At 42.5% G+C, this 16,540-nt stretch overlaps 1 protein-coding gene across 1 annotated transcript in view; it reads right to left on the bottom strand.

Moving 5' to 3' along the window:
• The window catches only part of LOC106610227 (rho GTPase-activating protein 10), a 64,653-nt gene that overhangs the window by 22,244 nt on the left and 25,869 nt on the right, over positions 1–16,540 (bottom strand). Inside the window, exons 4-16 of the mRNA XM_014209443.2 lie at positions 14,627–14,698; positions 14,049–14,150; positions 12,469–12,579; positions 11,471–11,575; positions 10,411–10,540; positions 10,210–10,316; positions 9,861–9,955; positions 8,751–8,832; positions 8,530–8,572; positions 8,376–8,444; positions 7,231–7,305; positions 4,929–5,013; positions 2,292–2,350 (exon numbers count right to left, since the gene is read on the bottom strand). Of these exons, the coding sequence (XP_014064918.1) occupies positions 2,292–2,350; positions 4,929–5,013; positions 7,231–7,305; positions 8,376–8,444; positions 8,530–8,572; positions 8,751–8,832; positions 9,861–9,955; positions 10,210–10,316; positions 10,411–10,540; positions 11,471–11,575; positions 12,469–12,579; positions 14,049–14,150; positions 14,627–14,698 (1,135 nt within the window). The remainder of the gene's footprint in view (positions 1–2,291; positions 2,351–4,928; positions 5,014–7,230; positions 7,306–8,375; positions 8,445–8,529; positions 8,573–8,750; positions 8,833–9,860; positions 9,956–10,209; positions 10,317–10,410; positions 10,541–11,470; positions 11,576–12,468; positions 12,580–14,048; positions 14,151–14,626; positions 14,699–16,540) is intronic.

Here is a 16,540-nt window from a genome sequence, read left to right as displayed (position 1 = left end):
TGAGTATGTCAACATTCATTCTGGTTATTGACTACCGTCTATGAATATACAGCTGCCACTGTATTGAAGCCATTGGACGCAGTTTATCACAGTACATTGCACTCGTCTATAAAGCCCTCTTGCATAAACTTCCACCACACCTCACTGTTAAACTTCAGACGTATAAGTTACTAGACTCTGGGACGGCTAACCCTGGAGAGCCCTTAAATCTCTAGAGTCAGGAAAATCTGCTTTTAGTTTTTTTGCGCCTCATGTGGAATGATATGCAAAACTCCTTAAAGCTGGTGGAGTTGGTGCCTTTAGGGCAATTCAGATAGACGTTAGAAGGCTTTTTAAATGAAGGCGTGTCATATGATTGTGCTTTGCTTTTCATGTTTTGTTTGCGCTTTTCATTTATAGTGTAATGGATGTGTATATGTATAGTGTCTTTGTTGTTGATTGATGTGTATGCAGGGCTCATCTGCGAAAGAGACTGGTCTCAGCCTGACTAAATAATAAAAATTAAAAAGAGGTTAAATAAATACAATTGGAATCCACCCAAAACAGAACAAACATTTGTGTTATTACAGTGCTGTACTATCCATTCCTTAGGTGGCAAGACGCCACAACGGAGAAACTGTACAGCACAGAACGAGAAGGACTTGGAATTCCCCCGTGGTAATCCAACCAAAGACATTTTGGATTGAGCAGCAAGCGCTCTGGTGCAGTCAGACCTCACTCTGGAAGGCGCGGTCACAGTAGGAGATGTGGAGCCACCGACTCCGGATCTATTCACTGGAGACACAGTGTCGTCCGTTTTAAAATTGTCGGCAGCTCTAGTCAATATTGGTGCAGTTACAGTAGGGCAATTCCACAGTAACAGTGTGGAGACTCCCATTTTTTTCCCACTTTAAAATGTACACCAAACAAAAACCAATGATTGCTAAGTTAAACAAATTACCACACAACTCAATGCACAAGGACGACTTTGGAAATGTTGTAACCTTTTTCAGTGAACACACACGTAGTTGAAGAACAGTGCAGATGCAAAGTTTGGTAACAGAATGACAGCACAAAACAGTCACCGTTTAGCCCAGTACAAGCTACCATACAATAAAGCAATGGATGCCGTTTACATAGGCTTAAATCAGCTAGTGTAGGCTACAATGGGTTTTATCATATTTAAAAGAAAGCAGTAAAGGGTTAACAGCAAATAAAAAGAGTATGCGATGAACAGCAAACTTCCTGTTTGCCGCTGATATTAGACATGAGTGAATTTTGCCAGAGGATATGTAGGCTACTGTTGCTGGCTATAGAGAGATAGCTTTATACTACAGAAGCTACCGTGTAAAAGGGTTGTGATAAAACCCACAAGATCATCCCTTAAACATTTCCTCACACACCCACACACAGGCATCTGATGGCTACTGCCCACACACAGAAACACAGCCGGCGTGCACACCCTCCCCCCCCATTACTATGGGAACGACACAAATTTGAATAAGGGAATAAAGCTTCTTATGGATGCTGTCATCTTTCAGAAAATATTTATTGCTAATGCATTTTTCTGTACCTGCATTATGAGGGCATTGCAAACGGCTGATAAAAACACTCCATCGTGATCCAATTATGGGACTTGAGGGTAAATCATGTTAGGAGGATCACTCAGGGCATGTCAGGCAGGCTATTGGAGTATATAGGGAGAGAAATGTCATGTTTCTCTCTGTTCAAAGTCACTGGGCCATTTGAGGACATTTGTGTAGGATACTAGGATTTATAGTGTTTAACAGGTGGTAACACTTCCTTTTTAAGTTACCTTAATTGCAAAGAACCAAAGGTGACTTTAATGGCAGATGAAGGTTGAATTAAAGTGTGTGTGTGTGTGTGTGTGTGTGTGTGTGTGTGTGTGTGTGTGTGAGAGAGAGAGAGAGAGATGAAGACATCACTCTGGGTCACATGAAAGGCTTTATGGGTACATGCTGAAGCACTTTTACAGAGGAAAACCATGAAAACAAGCATTTGTTTAGACTATACAAGATGTGGAACATTAAAAAAAAAGTTACGCTGGCATCCATTTTCCATAGAACTACTGAGACAATGAAAATGATAACCAATCTAACTGCGCTGGGACACTTAGACGATGAATTGTCTCACTGACAAACACTTGCTAGTCATGCACACAGCATTGCACTCATTGATAACGTGCAATAAAATAGAGAAGTATTCCTTTGCTCTGCTCCTACACTCCTGTGCGTAGTTTTACATCTGGTTTGAGAAGAGCTGTATTGTGAGTGAGGACGGCCCAAACTTACTTGCAGGGGCGATAAAGTCTTTGTAGAGTCCATAGGTCATCAGTGGCTCAGGAAGACTCCTAGAGAGAGACAGGAAAGAAAGAACGCATAGAGCAAAAGTGAGAGAAGAGTGAGTGGAAGAGGTGGAGAGCAAAAGAGAGCGCAGAAGAGCGGGAGAATGGGGGGGGGACAGAAATAGACGCAGCACTGTTTTATAGGGTCTGCACACAATGATTAATGTGGCCGTGTCAGGGATGGAATTAGATGGCGCACCATGCCACAGTGAGATAACCAAGTTCTGAAGGTCCTTTCACAGTGCTGCACCAGGCCCTGTGCCAAGGCTACTTAGCCTCCCCTGAGGAACCAGAGGAGGAGAGCGGCTGACCCTATGGCTCTGCAGCAGGCCAGAGGAAGACAGATGGAGGATGGAGCTGCAGGACGATTTACAGTAAATCTACTGTCTCTACTGCAGACTTAAGCCTGTAATAAGGTTTCAGTTGACTCAATGGATGAGTTTAATTATATATGATTGGACGGTTTTCTAGATTGTTAGATTGCTTGTGTAAAAAAAAGTTACACATTTTATCATATGATGTGTGCAATGTATAAATGACAGTCACATTAACAGCTGCAATATCTCAGTAGCAATCTAAATGTTTTCTTAATTATAATTTAGCGAGTGCTTATAAAAGTGTATTAATATGCATGGGTGAGTTGGAAATGTGTTTTTTGCATATACCAACTCTCCCTGAGACACCATTGGAGGATGCAGCAGGGTCTGCCACCATCAACAGACACACTGGAGAAATTAGGGTTAAGTGCCTTGCTCAAGGGCACAGACTGAATCCCTGAGCCGACAGGATGGAAAATCTAACTAGCAACCTTTCGGTTACTTGCCCAACACTCTAATCCCACTGGCTGACTGTCAAGTTGCATTATGAAACAGGAAAAACTCCTTTACATAAACAAGGCAGTTCGCTGCCTGGGACCAGATCTATTTCTGCAGTCATGCCAATTTACAGCAATTTTTTATTGAACCTTTATTTAATTAGGCAAGTCAGTTAAGAACAAATTCTTATTTACAATGATAGCCTACCCTGGCCAAACCACGGACGACGCTGGGCCAATTGTGCGCCGCACTATGGGACTCCCAATCACGGCTGGTTGTGATACAACCCGGGAAAAACCCAGGTCTGTAGCGATGCCCCTAGCACTGCATTGCAGTGCCTTAGACCGCTGCACCACTCGGGAGGCCAACGAGCATAGGAGTTGGCAAGAGCTCACAAACAGATCTGGGACCAGCCTGGGAGAGAGTCAGTCCCATGACCCACAGCATGCAACATCAAACTACTTTCCTGTAAGGGTTGCAGGCGGGCAGCAAAACCTGGCCAGTCACAACACACAGTGCCGTGACTTCTGACCTGCTCCTGTCCTGTTAGCCTCAGACTGATACCATTCCAGTTCCCATGCTTTGACTTTGACCACTGAGCTAAAATTCTCTATTTATTGTTATTCAATTGATGGAAAAATGGACTTGGCTTCAAGTTTATTATTTAATAGGCTATATGGCAATTGCACTGGTGAACATGCCAATCTTTTATAATTTCATTTTGATAACTAAACCTTTAACGGCACATGGAGTACTGAACAAGCGTAATGAACTAATTCCAAAACAAGTGCAGAAGAAAGTGTAACAGACTGGCCTGGGGTTAACAATAAGTTGGCTATAATTTTATTCAGTAAATCTCTCCATAACGAACCAAACCTCTAACATCCCTTCAGTTTATGCAGCACTACAGTATGCAAATATCACTCATTAGTTTACATTGGATACCGTAATTGCATTGGCGTCAGAATATGCAGTGCGAGTTTGCTTCAGTTAGCTAACAGAACTTTGGCTTAGCTTTTAGGGTACATTTAACTTGTTACCTTGCAGAGTGTTTTTATGTCAAATCTCGGACTATCAGTTAAATTGCCATTTGAAAAAGCAAGCAATAACTTAATCTATATAATCGATTGCCTCATTGAACTAAAAAACAGGATTCCTTTAATATGTGGTATCCAACCTAATTTGAGTGATTGATTTGATCAGAGAAACAATGACACTAAAATCCCCATCATGCTAATGTCTTCATATCACTGCTTGGTTGTGGGGCGGTAAATTATTTGTAGTTAAAATACCTGCCACAGGCCACCATTTTGTTTTTCACCTGGTCACCTAATCAATACATTCAAAGACAGATGATAAACAACGTGAAGCCAGGGATGCAGCTCTTCTTCCTAGAAAGTGGCCAAGACTCCCTACCAATTACGTCTCAGGTCAACAACGGATTTCCTAGAACACACAGCGACTGGGAATAATGAAGTCAGAGAGACGGGGTCGGTTGATGAAGTGGATTGATTATGTGTCTGAATTTAAATGCATGGATGTCTATGCGGCAATGTGAATGTCCTGTTGCATTGCAGGAGTTGAGCTCCAGGAAATTATTTTATGCTTCTACCCCCGGAGTAGAATAACTTCAAACTCAGACAATGACGAACAGTTAGAATAAAGTCTCCACAGCTTGCTAATTGCTAATAAGACATAATAGCCTACATGAATACATAACCTAGCGATTATGTAGCAGACTGAGTTATTTATACACAAAGGATCCTTACCTCAAATACAGCTTTAGTGTGCTGGTGATGGTTTTCACATCCCAGTCCTCACACGTAGACAGATCCACATCATTACTCTTCTCATCTGTAATGACACCAAAACATTCCAAAAGGTTTTAAACTCCAACATAATCAACAAATTATACAAAGCACCAATACATTTTTTTACTTTAGTAGAGTACACTCCAATTCCCATGATACCCTGAGCCTAAACTTGTTTTGTAAGTCAACTAGTGTATTGTAACTTAACCCTATGGTGAAGTGAATGGCTGCAAAGAAGCTAAAATATAAATAACGTGAAATGTGTCTTATGTGGATAAAAGCATTGCAGTAGTCTTGAGGAGCAGTTCTGCCCAGTGGCGATTGCTGGCTGGCTTAAAGTATACCTTTCTCACATTACTGAGTCAAACTGGACCGAGCCAAGCTTAACTATACCTTCCCTGTAGCTCAGTTGGTAGAGCATGGTGTTTGCAACACCAGGGTTGTGGGTTCGATTCCCACGGGGGGCCAGCACAGAGAAAAAAAAGTATGATATGTATGAAATGTATGCATTCACTACTGTAAGTCGCTCTGGATAAGAGCGTCTGCTAAATGACTAAAATGTAAAAATGTATACTGGTCTGACCTGATGAATAATCCACCATAGTTGTGTGTTTGAGTCAGAGGTTGGTGCGAGGCCAAGCCCCAGGTCACCAGGAGGTCTCCAAGGGGTTAGACTTGGTGGGAGGTAGGTTGCTGCTCTGAGCCATTTATTTACTTCATTTGACTGTATCCCTTCAGTACTAAAACCAGAAGGGCTGTGTTTATTTACCCACAGAACAGTGGCCTGTCCAACATCAATGGGCTGGACCAAATGTTTTCCTAGAAGGCCAACAGCCAAATGTGTGTGTACACAGCTACAGATGGTGGGAGAGTGGTGTGTGCCTGTCTTTTAGCTACTGTAATGCGCACATCCAAATATGAACTAACCCACATAGTACTCTGTTACAGATATATTGGGACATGACTGACTCTACATTAGTAGTATCCAAGTCCTTTTACATCTTTATTCCCAGCTGTAAAATATCCATTCTCTATGCTAAGCTTTATGAGTTCTGTCAATCCACTGTTATCAGATTTGTGAGCACAGTGGGAAAATAATGTGATCCACTTCTGCCGCTTTGGCCTCATTCTAACCCCTCCATTGAACTGGAGTTGAACATACACTGATATGGCTGTTGGTGAAATGCTTGTGTTTTATGGTTAACCGTGTTGAGGGAATGAAAAAGACGGTTAACATCACAAAGACAGCGTATCCAAATAAATGACTGGTGACCTAAATCGCAACTATCTCAGAGTTACCTGCGTCCATATGGTATTTGAAATAAAACAGATACTAATTGAACCCAGTCTACACCAGCAGACAGTGTGCTAATGGGCTGTGAAGTATGAGTCGGCAGGTTCAGGTGGGAAGTTTGGAGTGGGCTCTGGGACAGCCTGGTGGCAGACTGGGTTTGTTGCCATTCAGATTCAGAACACACAGCCGACTAGACACAGATGGTGTCTACTAGAGAGGGCAGTCGTCGAGAGGGAAAGGTAATAGGGGGGGGGTAGAGGATAAAGAAGAAAGATGAGGGGGATTAAAGTAGAACATGAGAGGACGGCGGGGTAGAAAGTGTAGGAGAGGGAGAGCAAGAAAGAGCATTTAGAGGAGAATGGCAAAGAAAATCAAATTTCCAGCTCCCGCTGAGCGACTCAAGTGAAGTCCCTGCAAGGACGGCCGGGTGCAGGCAGGAAGGGGGCCTCAGACACCCCTCAGCTACTTGAATGCCAATGCATTACCAGCAGCACTTGTTGCACTCTAAGCCTTACATCGTCGTCTAAGTCACAGGAAACCATTACTCTGAATACTACTAAATAGATCAGACAGGGTGCACAATGCCTACTGTATTATTTAACTGTCCCGTGGTTCCAGATTTTTATGAAATATGACCTATAATTAATTACAATATGAGTGAAATCGTTTTCCTCCCCCTAAAATGTAATTAAGCATGTTAAAAAAAGCAGCTTTTGGGTGATGGAATGGTGTGGTCATACCCCAACAGAATGGTGTGGGCGTATACCAGTCGTTAAAAACATTCATGCGAGCAGACCACCGATTGGCCAGCTAATCCTACACAGGATGACATTGACAAAATAGCAGGCCTTTTGCTGGAGATACAAGTTTGAGGTGGCATTATTTGGGCATGAGTTAACAGAATATTAACTTAAGTGATTTTCACTGGACAGTTACTTTAAAGGGTGATAAATGAGCATATCTTACCAATCATTAGGCTAAGGAGCTTCTGGACTTTGGAGCTGACCCCCACCACTCTGTATAGGCCCTGGTCATTGATACCTGACAACAGACAACAGTTTACATGGCCCTTAATAGCACAAACAAGCATAAGAGAATTAATGGATAAACTTTGAAAATACAGTTTTACTCAAATCAAAAAGGTGGGCTTCTTCACCGAGTGTACAAAATATTAAAGACACCTGCTCTTTCCATGGCAGACTGACCAGGTGAAAGCTATGATCCCTTATTGATGTCACTTGTTATATCCACTTCAAAATCAGTGTAGATGAAGGAGAGGAGACCGGTTAAAGAAGGATTTTTTAGCCTGGAGACATGGATTGTGTATGTGTGCCATTCAGAGGGTGAATGGGCAAGACAAAATAGTGCCTTTGAACGGGGTATGGTAGTAGGTACCAGGAGCACCGGTTTGAGTGTCAAGAATTGCAACACTGCTGGGTTTTTCACGCTCAACAGTTTCCTCTTTATCAAGAATGGTCCACCAGCCAACTTGACAACTGTGGGAAGCATTGGAGTCAACATGGGTCAGCATCCCTGTGGAATGCTTTCGACACCTTGTAGAGTCCATGCCTCAACGAATTGAGGCTTTTCTGAGGGCAAAAGGGGGTGCAACTCAATATTAGGAAGGTGTTCTTAATGTTTTGTACACTCAGTGTATATGTTGCACCACTACCTGGAAACTATGAACAGTGACCACAGCACAAGATATGACTGGATATTGGTCCAAGCCTGCCCTCATGTGTTAAAAGGGAGATATCACAACATTTCACAAAACCCTCTTTACCGCTCTACCCTCTAGCCCAGGGGTGGGCAAACTGAGTAAAACAACTAAAATAACCATTGGCCACCCTTGAACCGCTAAAACTTGATAGAAAGTACGTATAAATAACAGATTTATATTTTCAAATAACTGCCCTTTTTCTGGCCCATAAATTGCTTGACAGCCAAATCAGTCCGGAAAAAAATGTGCGGCCCCCCCCTGAATTTTGAAACCCCAACCGAGACAAAATTAACGCCCACCCATGCTCTAGCCAGTCAGCTAACCTCACAAAGTACGCTTCTGTAGGCTTTATATTGCCTAGGCCTTCTATTGTCATCATGCATTGTCTTACCTCTTGTCTCAATGGCGTTGATGGCATTCTTCACAAATGACAATCCTACGTCATCTAGCTGTGCATCGACTGCAGAGTCATGACAACAGTTATTTAATTATCCCCATGTCATTTGAATTTGAAGATCAGGGGCTTCTAATCATTGTATACTTACTTCCACGTTCTTTTGAATACGTTTTACCCAAGTACTGCCCAGCCTGTAAAAAAATATTCATTATATGTAGCTTTCCACAGATCATTTGATATCCAAGAGGTTACCACAAACCAAAAAAAAGACTTCTGCTGGCATTAATGTACCACTTTCATAGAATTTCAGTAGCGTTCAATAGACAATATAAACTACAGTGGATCTGTCAGGGTGACGTGGTTACTCACTGGTTCTTTCCCACCCATGGCGTGAATCCAGAACTTGTGGTCATCTTCCGACAGCGACTGGACCGTGAGGACCGTTCCCGGTCTGGAAACAGAACACACAGCACAATTATTTATTGTAATAGCCTTGTGATTGTTTTTTTTTAAAATGGCGTTTGGGTTTGTTCCTCTTTCAATTATGGCTGCTGTATGACAAACGAATTTCACGCTTGGGGATTGTAAAGTACAGTCAATCTCATCTAATTTTCTCTGTCAGACTGGGCCTGGGGTTCCAACAAACTACTATTACTACTAAGTCAATTCATGTGTCTAAGACTGGTCTAGAGTCGGTCCTAAAATGTACCAGAGGGGCTGGGCTCTTAAATAGCAAAATTACAGGAATACCTGAGCTTCATTTACCCCACTTTTTATAATAGGCTACCACATCAGGCTAACCCTAACCTGTTGCAGTCAGACACCAAATACCTTACATCTGCAAGCTGACAAGCAGGCACCAGGGGTGCAACACAAATTTCAATCCCTCTGAGCTTGGGGGTTGCTGTTGCTAATAATACCCCAGGCAGAATAGCAGTTTGGTTCAGCGGAGTGACAAAAGAGCCATATCTATCACAACCAAGTGTAGCGGAGGAGCATAGAGAATCCTTTCAGCTATGTGGCGGGGCCATCTTCCATGACAAATCCTCTCCAACCCAACCCCGTGTTAGGCTAGGGAGAGCAGCTCTCTCAGCTCTACTGTACACAGGATCTGTGTGGAGCGAAGGCTCCAAGCAGAACTGTTAAATGGGGAGTGTTACTGTGTATTTGGGAAGGCTGCCAACAGTGCATGAATAAGCTACAAGTGTGGCAATGTAATCACATTTTCCAGGTCTAATGGCATAAACACCCCCCCCCCCCCAACATGGTACTGACCGACCCCTCTGGTTTATGTACTAAATGTATGAGTCAGTGACGTCTGGTGATCTTGAGGGGAATCCATCTAAAAATCCCCCTTATTTCCTTGATGAGACGAGATACTTTAACAGGTGGTTGTGGAAGTTTGTCTTACCACAGAGAATACATGATAACTAAAGTGATTGAGAAGTGCAATGGGTGTAGTGCGACACGACGACATACCGGTCTGTGATTTCTATATCGAGACAGAACCGCCTGTCCAGCATATCTGTGGTTTTGCGGACGCAAGACTTGAGGGTGACCGACTCAGTCTCGCCCTGAGGGAGAGAATCACTGTTCAGAGAGCCTGTTCTGATGGCAAGAAAGAGTCGTTCCTTATAAAAATGACTACAGACTGCACTTTAAATGCGGGTTTCAATAGTAATTGTCGATTTGACAAATTATGACTTTATAGATGTATTTGAATAGGGATGGATACACACATTGAATAACCAATCATTTGATGTACTACTTGGACCATACTCTGTATAGCTCCCAAAACCTGTCTTGGATTGTATGGGTCAAGACTCACCATCTTTCCTCCTGACCTGTGATCAAAGGTGACCATGTGTAGGATTTTCTGTTCCTTCACAAACGTGCAGTAACGCTTCACCCAACTGGAACCAAAAGGAGGGGGCCCTGGGGACGAGAACACACATTTCATAGTTAAACAATCAGTTTAAACTGCCCTCCTCCCCTCTTGGACACACACACGTCGTTCCTCTATCCTTACGTTTCTCCTGGACGTAGAGGTATCCTTCGCTGCTGATGGGGCTGGTCTGTCTGTACTCCTGGGGAACCTCTCTTATCCTCTTCATCAGCTCAAACACCTCCACCCGCGTGCCCTCAAACCGACTCCGTGTCTATATGGGGGACGGGTCTTGTTACTATCGGGTCAAGCTGCAAAGCCGGAGGTACGGTAACTTCTCTCCAACCTGATTTAAAATCAACCCCAACCTTGTCTATTCGCCTAATCTTATGCTTAACCCTAACCTTAAATGAAGGTTTTTTTTTTGTCAAGTTTCACAATGTAGTACATTTTGACTATGGGGAGACACACCCAATGAAGGAAGACACCCCTTGTGACCCTAGCTAAAATGGTCATGCAGGGGTCAAATCACACAATGCAAAGCCACTGGAAAAGAAAATGTGCACAGCTCCCTTTGGAAACTCCCCTGACAGTAGGTGAAAGTGAAAGCTTGGGGGTCAAAGAAAATAGTCAAAACACTAAGACTAACCCAAACACAATTAACAATAGTGAGTGAGTCAAAAAGAAAGCGCCTCGAGTACCTAGGGAAAGTCCCACTAGAAGCAGACCAGCTTTATAGATATTATATTACAAGCCAACATTCAACAACTTAATAAATAATCCTAAAATTGATGGAAATCATCATCACCTCATTTAAATGTCATTTAGCAGACACTTTTATCCAGAGCGATTTACAGGCACCATTAAGGTGAAATGCCTTGCTCACAGACACCTGCCACCTATCTATATTTACACCACTTTGTTTCATACAGTATACTGACATCCTTGTACTATGTGGTTAAAACTGGAATCCTTAATGGTGAAAAAGCCATGTCAGTTTGGGCTATTACAACAAAACAAGTTACTGCAAATCACAAACCCCCCCCCAAGACATCATTGCATCGCGATAGAAGAACAGAATCTGCACTGCAAAAATGTTGAACAAAAACAAAAGGTGCTGGACAGTGGCGCTGGGTTTCCCCCAATGGGGATTCCATCTTTAAATAGAGATCTAATAAGACGCGGGTGACGACTAATGTCTCACATTTTGTATATTGATCTGTAAGGCTTTCTTGTAGTGGTTAAAGTCATTGGCCAGCTCAAATCCCTGGTGGTAGAAGGTGAACACGGTCTGAAAGAACGCCAGCATCTGGGGAGAGAAAGAAAACATGGGATACAATGAAGAGTACAATGACATTTTAATGCATTGTAACACGAGGCTGTCGACACTTCTCACATTCATTTCTCAGGGGTTTACGTGGAGTAAAGACATTGAAAAATCAGTTGAAGTCAAGAGCTGGTTTATAAAACACTTCATTTGACTGCTAGGGAACCTATATAAAAACACTAACTGTAGTGTACACTAAGTTAATGAGCACTGTAAAGCAGAACTGCTGACCAGGCTAGACAAGTACTAAAGGTGCATTCGCCAGCAGTTCTCACTCACTGGCTCCAAATGTCATATGATGCAAAACTCGTCATACTGGCTGTTTCTGCCTGCTTGAACGCAGAACAGCGCAGATACAAATGAAAACATGACACCCCCCCTCCACAAATCCATAGAACATCACTTATATGTACAACTACAATGTAACAAAAAAATGTGTGACTTTCCTTTAAGACACATTGGGAGTACAACAGACAGTGTACAAAACATGAACATGACAGACTGACCAGGTGAAAGCTATGTTCGATCCACTTTAAATCAGTGCAGATGAAGGGGCGGAGACGGATTAAAGGAGGATTTTTAAGGCTCGAGACATGGATTGTGTATGTGTGCAATTCAGAGGGTGAATGGGCAAGACAAAAGATTGAAGTGCCTTTGAACGGGGTATGGCTGTAGTTTGTGTCGAACTGCAACGCTGACGGATTTCCCGCTCAACAGTTTCGTGTGTGTGTGTGTGTGTGTATCAACAATGGTCCACCACCCAAAGGACATCCAGCCAACTTGACAACTGTGGGCTGTGCAAACAATATTAGGAAGGAGTTAATGTATTGTCCACCCGGTGTAGTGTGTGTGATTATGCATTTTCTAACACTCACTGGCTCCACACAGTCAAACTTCTTCCTCTCCTGGATCTCCTGCAGTTTACACACGTAGTCCAGAGACTCCTCCTGGAAGTGCTGTCTAATGCTCTCCACCTGGCTGTCCGCCTGCACAACAGAGAGAGAGAGAGCGAGAGAGAAAATGTCAGCATTATTATACAGTAGAGTCAGGTCTCTACACAGACAGATGGAGATCACAGCCTAGCTTCAGTTGTACTGGATTCAGACAGTCCCAGACAGAGAAAGGATGAGCTATGAGAAAGTCTCTTTTTTGATAACTTTGGTAAAGAGTTTGAAGGGCTAAGACACTGATGACATGTGGTGTATGACAGCCCCACCCCAAAAAAAAGTGACCAATCAACTGGCGAGTTTATTGTTTGGTTGACTAATAAGCTAATTGATTAGGCTACATGGTTTGTTGACTGGATCTTCACATCATCCCAGTATTCAATGTTATTTACTACTTTAGTGTAGTGTGTTCAATATGCTATTGTGTTCAATCCAGTGCATCAGTTTTTCCATTAGCGGCTGGTAGTTTTTCCATTAGTGCCATAGGTTGGGCCTGTGCCTCGGGCCCGTCACATGACGAGTGTACAGTATGACATCAGATTAGTTGAGGGAGTTCAGCCGGTGCCTCGCAGCTACGATGCTGTGAACACTATTCTACTGTGCCCTGATTTCAATCTCTGTTCCAAACACAGAACCCTGGGGTCTGTTCAGGAGGGTATCACAACACAGAAATGTAATGCATATAACAGATGATTGGCTCTCAAGTATAATTTGGAATTGTGTCAGCTTTCTTTACATTTCTACCTGAAATGTCCAGAAAGTTTAATCTCACTGAATACACCACAAGAGTCAGTGAGTGAAGAACAGAACAGTTCCCACAAGGGCAATCTATAGGATACAAAATACAATTGTTAAGTGAGGGGAGTTTAGGTTATATTACATATGCAATCTGGTACTAGATTGTGTGTCTAAGGTACTATATAGTAAGTTTAGTATATCGTTATACAAAGGACAGCTCCACAAGCCTTCAGTGAAATACATAAACTTTAATGATAACCAAAAGGGTTTGTTTTTCCATTACCAACCCCAATATAATCAACACTGTCTGTAAAGCTTGATACTGTATTTACATTCTCAGGATGTCTTGAGGCGCTCCAAAAGCTACTGCCTCAGAGGTACGACCTTGGTGGCTGGTACAGAAACACTGAACATGACGTTCCTTTCCGAGCAGGAAAGAGAAACTCACTCCGTACTCTAACCCTAGGGCTGTGGAGACACACACCGCTCCACACACACTTCAGCACAGTGCTACAGAGATGAGCCAAGTCTGTGTGCATCCCAAATGTCACCCTATTCCCTACAGTGTATAGGGCTCTGGTCAAAAGTAGTGCGCTATACAGGGAATAGGGTGCCATCCTATGGGTCAGGATTCAGGAACTTCTCCTTAAGCAAATATCCTTCCAGCCATTTTGGGGTTGGGAAGATGTTGGGGCCCGTCTTTTCAGCCTGTTTCCCATTTTCCGTAAATATACGCACGAGAGCGAGGGTAAAAGTGTTAAACACAGTACCTCCTGTAGCTGCGGTTCCTTCTTCTTTGCTGACATGTTCAAAAGCTTTTCCAAGGAGCTGTAGTACTTCTCAGTTTCCTTCTCATACTTCTTCCTTTCTGCCTTAAAAGGGCATAGTATAGAGGAACAGAATGAGAAAGAGCATGGTAAGAGAGAGAGATAAGAGAAGTGAGCAGGACAAACGGCATCTTAATATTGCATTAGTTTCACTGACCAAAGGAATGTTCAGAACATAATATCAAGAGGTACACATTACAATTAAAAATGGAGTTGGAACCATCCGTCTCTAGACAGGCATTTTGATAAAAGTTAATGGCTAATAACCTTCTCACATTACTGTGCTGACCCAAAACGTACTTATCTGGCTCTGATATTTTCATTTCACATTCCTCTTTCCAGCATGATTTCTGCAACTATGGTGGATGCACAACCAGGCCAGTGCAGTACAGCTTGGTTTGGCTCAGTGTTGTGAAAAGGGTATTACTATAAAGCTGTGTTCAGAGCACACAGGATTGTGCTTGTAAGATCATTAACAAGCAGACTGCATTAAGCAGGGTAATGGCATATGATAAGAGTACCTTGGCTGAGCCCAGTTGCTCTTTTCTGAACTTCTCCAGTGGTTTCATTAGCGTTTCTGTAATATTCCTCATCTAAGAGAGCAAGAGATAAGACATGACCATATTAGGACATATTCCACAAAAGTGTTTCATTTATTCACAGGTACAGTGTTAGGCTGGAGATTTCAGTGCATGCCAACATTTCTAACTTTACGGAAGCAATCAGTGACGTACTGCCAAGAGGACCGCTTGAGTGTAAACCCAGCCTAAGAGGCGGCAGGTAGCCTAGCGAAAAAGGACAAATATAAGCATCCTCCGATTTGACATAACATTCCAATGGAAAGCCAAAGGTCATTAACCCACTGCTAGTATTGTGACAGCATAAAGTCAGTGAAAATTGCCTGTTGTTGTATAACTTTTTACAAGCATCCACAACACATTCAAGTACACTAGTCCCACAGTCACATGACCGCTGGAAATCAACAGCGCTGTCCTATTGATCTCTCCCTGCCATATCTCCCCCTCTCTCTGAATCATACCTTCCTCCCTCTCTGCTAAAGGTCCTGTTGCTGGGGGTCATGTCCATGTAAAAGGACCCATGAGCACCAACATGTGAAGCTCATAGGAGCATGTCAAATTTGGTGTCAAAGCTAGAGTTCTATATATTTTGTTGTTGAAATCAAGGCATATATACACTTGTCAACCATTTTCCCCATCCTAAAAATGTTGATTAAGCAAAGATGTTGATTTCTGGTTTTCTTAAAAAGGTATTAGAAATACATCAAAACAGTATAATGTTGAATTAAAGTAAAGACCCCTGCCAACTAATATCAACACTTATATTTTGGAGAAAGAACTGCCGTCTGTAAGTTTAATAAACTTTGCCTTGTGACTTGAAATTCCATTACCAGAAACTTGCATATCTTTAAGATATTTTCACATTTCTCTCCCTCATGAGGGAGGATAATGAAAGTTCACAGAAGTCATAAGGTAGACCTATCAATTGTTTATGAAATATGAAGTGATTAAAACTTGAAATTCCGTTACTAAAATCGGTAACAGAGTTTCTGCAATTGAATTGGCTCAAATGGGAAATCAGTGTCACAAATCAGAGTTGGGTTCACAAGTTTGGACAGCACACAACAGAGAACACTAGAGTTGCACACACTATAATGTACACTACTCACTGAACGCTACTATACTGAGGGTAAAAAACATTAGGAACACGTTCCTAATATTGAATTGCCCCCTTTTTCCACTCAGAACAGCCTCAATTCATTAGGGCATGGACTCTACAAGGTGTCGAAAGCATTCCACAGGGATTCTGGCCCATGTTGACTCCAATGCTTCTTGCAGTTGTCTCAAGTTGGCTGGATGTTCTTTGGGTGGTGGACCATTCTTGATACACACAGGAAACTGTTGAGCGTGAAAAACCCAGCAGCGTTGCCATTGACACAAACTGGTGTGCCTGTCACCTACTGCCATTTCCAGTTCAAAAGGCACTTCAATATTTTGTCTTGTCCATTCACCCTCTGAATGACACACATACACAATCCATGTCTCACTTGTCTCAAGGCTTAAAAACCCTTCTTTAATCCATCTCCTCCCCTTTATCTACACCAATTGATCTTTTGACCAATCACATCAGATGTTTTTGCATCAGAACTGATCTGATTGGTCAAAAAGACCAATTAGTGAAGAAAATGTCAGAACTGGGATGCCTCTCTAAATGCACCCATAGACATGCATGATCGGTTCAGATTTGGTCTTGTTTGGGGGCAGAGCTCATTAAAATAATAGCCAGCGTGTAGAATAATACCCAAATATGCAAAGGAGGATATTGCATATTTATACCTTGTGTACCTACTTAGGATACATCACCATGAAAAGAATGACATTCATACCCATAATTATTCATTTCTGGGTAGTACAGAT

This window comes from Salmo salar, chromosome ssa04 (assembly GCF_905237065.1).
Source record: "Salmo salar chromosome ssa04, Ssal_v3.1, whole genome shotgun sequence".
Classification (NCBI taxonomy): Eukaryota; Metazoa; Chordata; class Actinopteri; order Salmoniformes; family Salmonidae; genus Salmo; species Salmo salar.
This window is presented reverse-complemented; position numbering and strand designations above follow the sequence as displayed.